Here is a 4975-nt window from a genome sequence, read left to right as displayed (position 1 = left end):
GAATGAACTTTGTTTTGTTGCTGGTTGAGAGGAAAAAGAGGGAGAAGGAATGGTGAGAGGAGGGTGGAGGAGGGGAGATCTTTTAATGGGAAATTATGTTGTGATTTTATTTATTAGAAGTCAACTTGCACTAAATTATCCAAATTTGCTTGATTTTCACAGCCAGCGGGGGTGTTAAGAAATGCTTCCAACATCCAAATATATATGTATATATATGCACCTTGATTCCATTGAATCTCGAATCCTTAACTTCTCTTTGGAAAGTATAAAGTAGGGAGGGACGTAATATTGTTGGGCCACTAACACTCAATTTTAAAGAACAATAAATTCATATCTATTTTTATTTACATCTAAAATAAATATACAATATGAGTAAAACAAACACTGGAACAAGAAATGGAAATAACAATATCTAGGCTTAAAATTGGAATAACAACTTCACTTCAATCTCATCAGCTCACAGCTTCTTCACCAAGAGATTTACTCCATATTTGGGTTCTATAACCAATTGAAGCGCCGGTGTATGGACGTACTTGGGAGACAGGGTGAAGGAGAAGTTCGACAAAATGAGAGCAATCAGGATCTTGAGTTCAACCATGGCCAAATTCTGTCCAAGACACACCCGGGGTCCGACCCCAAATGGCATGTACAAGTGGGGGAGCTTGCATGCACCTGTGATGCCATTCACAAACCTGTCTGGGTTGAACTTATATGCATCAGGACCCCAATTTTCAGGGTCAGTGTGTAATGTCACCACCAGTGTCCACACGTTGACACCCTGTGGGACTTGTATGTTCCCGAATTTCATGTCCTTCAAGGCCTCCCTTGAGACCACAGCCACCGGAGGATAAAGGCGCAAGGATTCATTAATCACCATTGTTAGCTGCAAATCAGTATCAAAATTTATTGTTAGTAATGTGTCTCTGTGCTATAATTTTTGTCAAGAAGATATTTATATGATTCAATTTTATTTGCTTAAACTCAAATTTGCTGGCCTAGGTAAGAAATACAAGAATTTCATGGACTCAAATTTGTTGAATACGTATTTTATGCATAGTGGAGTATATAATTGTTTGTATCATACTGAGATACTTCACTCATTTTCACTCATTTTCTAAAAATCATGAACATAAGGGTAATTTTATTTTGATCATCTGGTAATATATACCTGTTTCATCTTCCGAACCATATCAGCGTTTGGGATTTTCCCCCCACAAACTTCAAGAACCTCAGCGCGAACACGGGCTTGCCATTCTTGATTTGCAGCCAAAAGCATAAGGCACCATGTTGCTGAAACTGCAGTGGTCTCATACCCAGCCAAGTATATGTTTTTGCAGTTGTCAACAATGAACCGATCAATTGCATCTTGGCTCAAGTCACTATTCTCAGCACCTTCAAGAACCATTTGCAGAAGATCCTTCTCATACCCAGCCTCCTTCCTCTCCTTCACTACCTGTAGGATCAATGTACGGACCTCCTTCTCCAATGCCCATGCTTCCCTATTGCTCTTGGTTGGAAGATGCCTGCAAAATACCATTTAATCAATTTATTTGTTTTCATTTTTTGCTAGGTTAACAATCATCTACTTCTTTATTAGTAAATATGTAATTTTAATATTTAAATCATTCAACATATTATTTTTAAAATGTCAAATTTGAGTTTACCTTTGTCAGTTTAATTTTTTACCATTGTACCAAAAAGTTTAAAGCGTACCTCATCCCAGGGATCCCAGTAGACAAAACTTTCTTGGATGCGGCTTCTTGGAGAGCTCTAAGTCTCTTAAAAATCTCTTCCCCTTTGGAAAAGTTGCTACCAAAACAAGCTCTCGAAATTACATCTCCTGAGAAGCTTCTCATGTCCTGGTCTATTTTTATGTTCGCGATTCCTCCTTCAGCTTCAATTCTACTCTTCCATGAGTTTAATAGTGTAATTGTGGACTCTGTTATAAGGTTCATCATTCCCTGCAAGAAATGTTAAATCATATTATATAATTGTTTTGCATTTCCCAAAAAAAAAAACAACACTATAATCAACCTAATTAATTTGTTCAGTATTAATAGTTGATATATAGAGATATATGTAAGTGTGGCATATCTCATACCTTAACCTTCTCCATGTATAGTTCAGGAGCAAGGATTTTTCTCTGATGGGACCAAGCAGCTCCATTCGAAGTCAGGATTCCCTGGCCAAGCAAAGCACCACGCTCTTTGTGTTGATATGAAGGCTTGCCTAAGTCCAAGGATGTGCATGTAGTTATCTCTCTCACTGTATCAGGCTCATTCACATGTACTATTTGTATATTACCAAGCGAAAACATAAACACTTGACCTGAAAAAACATAGAATTGGAACATCTAGTTTAAAATCTTCCTGTGTATGAGGATGACAATAATGAAAAAAGGAAAATTAATTTGTCAGTCAAACTACAGACGGATAAAGGTTATATTTAGCAGAATAAATGTTGTTAGGTGGACATGAATGGTCCACTTTACTACAATGATTTTCTGGATTGGTCACTACAATTTTTATTTTATTTTATATTTTTGGAACAGTGATACACATCTTGAAAGAAATTCAAAATTTGTATCAAGAATGATGATGTGGCATTGACATTTATTACAAAATTCTCTCCATGTATATTCTAATACAGAATTACATGCTATATATATTCTCTCATATTTGTAGAACGACATACCAAATCAAAAACAAGTAGTTTTTTACTTCAATCCCATAATTAATTTATATAGGTTTTTGATATTAGTCCCTTTTAAAAAAACATTAGAGATTAATCCTAGATAATAATTTAAGGTAATTCTAATAGATCAATCTCCAATGTTTTTAAAAAGGGACCGATATCAAAATCTATATAAAATTATGGGCTTTAAGTTATTAAAAAATAATAATAATAAAAAATAAATTTTTCATACAAAAATCTAATACAGTTTTTATTTAGGAGGGTTTTTATTTATTTATTTATTTTAAGTTTTACATTAGTCATGTAGCATAGATTATAGATTGAGAATAGATCTATTTTTTTATTTTTACTTAGGGATAATTTTAAGTTATTAAAAAATAATAATAAAAAATAAAATTTTCAATAAAAAATCTAATACAATTTTTATTTAGGAGGGTTTTTATTTTTATTTATTTTTTAAGTTTTACATTAGTCATGTAGTATAGATTATAGATTGAGAATAGATCTATTTTTTTTTATTTTTACTTGGGGATAATTATATTTATACAATTGAATTTGGGTAAGAAGTTTGTTGCAGTGTGGAGTCTGAATTTGGGAGAGATGATAGAGAGAGAAAAAGAACATGTAAATTAGAAGAGCACTGATCCACATCGCGAAAGAAATTTAAGTTTTGTTTCATTAATTCCTCTCTCTCATAATACATGTGCAGAGCAGTGATACAAATCATGAAAGAAATTCAGGATTTATATAATGAATCAAGGCTTCGTCTCTCTCATAATACATATGTAAATGTAATATATATTACGGAAGTAGAGAGACACGGCTCCCTCTCTCTTACATATATATATATATATATATATATATATATATATATATAAATAAAAAATGATATTATTGACAACTTTAATATTTGCTTAAAATCGACATAGATAAGAGTGGTTTTTCTAAAATTCCAACTTAAATTTGCATCAATACTATTCTTGTTTTTTTCGTTTTCACAAGCAAGTTTCATGATACTAAAATATAAGAATTTGATATATAAAAATCTAGAACAAAAACTACAATGTTTCTATAATTTTGCAATTTTTTTAAAAAAATTGCTCCCTTGTTTTTATTTTGGGAGTCAGAAAAACTATTAGTTTTGATGTATATAGCAATTAACAAATACTTATCATGGATATTAATGATTAAAAACACAATTTTTATATATAAGGAAGTATACACAATCTAATTATATACTATAAGAGAAGCAATCTAAAGTACGTCAAGAGACTTTAGAGAGATATAATGTGATCCAGATATATAACATACATAATTTGATATATATAGTGATTGAAACTTTAATCACCAATAAAAATGATAGATTAAGATGGCACCTAAAAAATAACAATAACTTTTCAAATTTTAAAATGAATCCCATTATATTTGACACACAAATAATTACATAGAGGGGTAATAAGTTTTTATAATCTTCATCATATATATATATATATATATATATATATATATATATATATATCATTTTCCTATAATTTAGGATATCTTGACCAGAGTCTCTAACCAACACAGCCTATTGTAATGGTTATCCAGTCGCGAGACCCTGTGGAGAGGTCCAATTAATAATGAGAAAATGAATTACATTGTAAGCTCGAACAGAAATACATACCATATTGCTTCCTCCATTGCTCGAAGAAGGGAAAGAGAACAGCGGCGCAGTTGTGGTAGACGGGGGGTTCATCGCTAGCGGCCGGAGCCTTTTCAGGACCATTTCGGGCCTTCATGATCTCCCTTATGTTCCCAAGTAGAAAGGTTGGTGGCGGCCCACTGATCCCCTGCTTCCTCAGCATGGACCGGAGCCTCCCCGGCTTCGCCACCAGTGAATTGTACAGACGTACAAACAATCCTGCTACAGCAATCACAGCAAATGAAATGAACATCTTCACCAGGGTATGAACTTCCATGGCCAAAACCCTATTTCTTTACAGAGAGTCTCCTAGCCCACACAATACACACAATACGTTTTCTTTTTTCTTGTGGAGACTTGGCTTTCTCATCTTCCGATCTCGCCTTTTTATAGTTGGTGTTCTATGATATTTTATGTCATTACGTCACTCTCTATAATAATAGCCGAAAAACTATGGAAATACTGTACTAGGAGTCTATTATATTTGGTCAAGTCAATCTCGGATTATTTGAAACTCCATTATACACACATATATGTGTATATATGTGTGTGTATATACACACATATGTCAATCTCTAATAACCGAAAGACTAGGAG

At 33.0% G+C, this 4975-nt stretch overlaps 1 protein-coding gene across 1 annotated transcript; it reads right to left on the bottom strand.

Annotated features, from left to right (window-relative positions):
• Positions 1-356: 356 nt before the first annotated feature.
• LOC132310157 (cytochrome P450 714C2-like) lies at positions 357-4655 on the bottom strand. The gene is made up of 5 exons (XM_059808376.1): positions 4361-4655; positions 2102-2328; positions 1714-1961; positions 1169-1523; positions 357-883 (listed from the first exon to the last, which is right to left on the bottom strand). Exons 1-5 carry the CDS (start codon positions 4653-4655, stop codon positions 458-460), a joined length of 1551 nt encoding a protein of 516 aa, XP_059664359.1. The 3' UTR covers positions 357-457.
• Between the last annotated feature and the right edge of the window lie 320 nt (positions 4656-4975).

Source organism: Cornus florida, unplaced genomic scaffold (genome assembly GCF_030987335.1).
Source record: "Cornus florida cultivar Cherokee Brave unplaced genomic scaffold, ASM3098733v1 CherokeeBrave_3.0.0_Hap2_Chr05, whole genome shotgun sequence".
NCBI lineage: Eukaryota > Viridiplantae > Streptophyta > Magnoliopsida > Cornales > Cornaceae > Cornus > Cornus florida.
Note: the sequence above shows the minus strand (reverse complement) of the source record. Positions and strands in the feature narration are given on the sequence as shown.

What these genes read in the sequence shown, in the direction of transcription:
- LOC132310157 (XM_059808376.1), bottom strand. Translation starts at nt 4,655, where the DNA reads ATGGAAGTTCATACCCTGGTGAAGATGTTCATTTCATTTGCTGTGATT. An exon ending in TATACATGGAGAAGGTTAAG is followed by an intron (nt 1,962 to 2,101) that starts GTATGAGATATG and finishes CATTTCTTGCAG; the next exon opens with GGAATGATGAACCTTATAAC. An exon ending in TGGTTCGGAAGATGAAACAG is followed by an intron (nt 884 to 1,168) that starts GTATATATTACC and finishes ACTGATTTGCAG; the next exon opens with CTAACAATGGTGATTAATGA.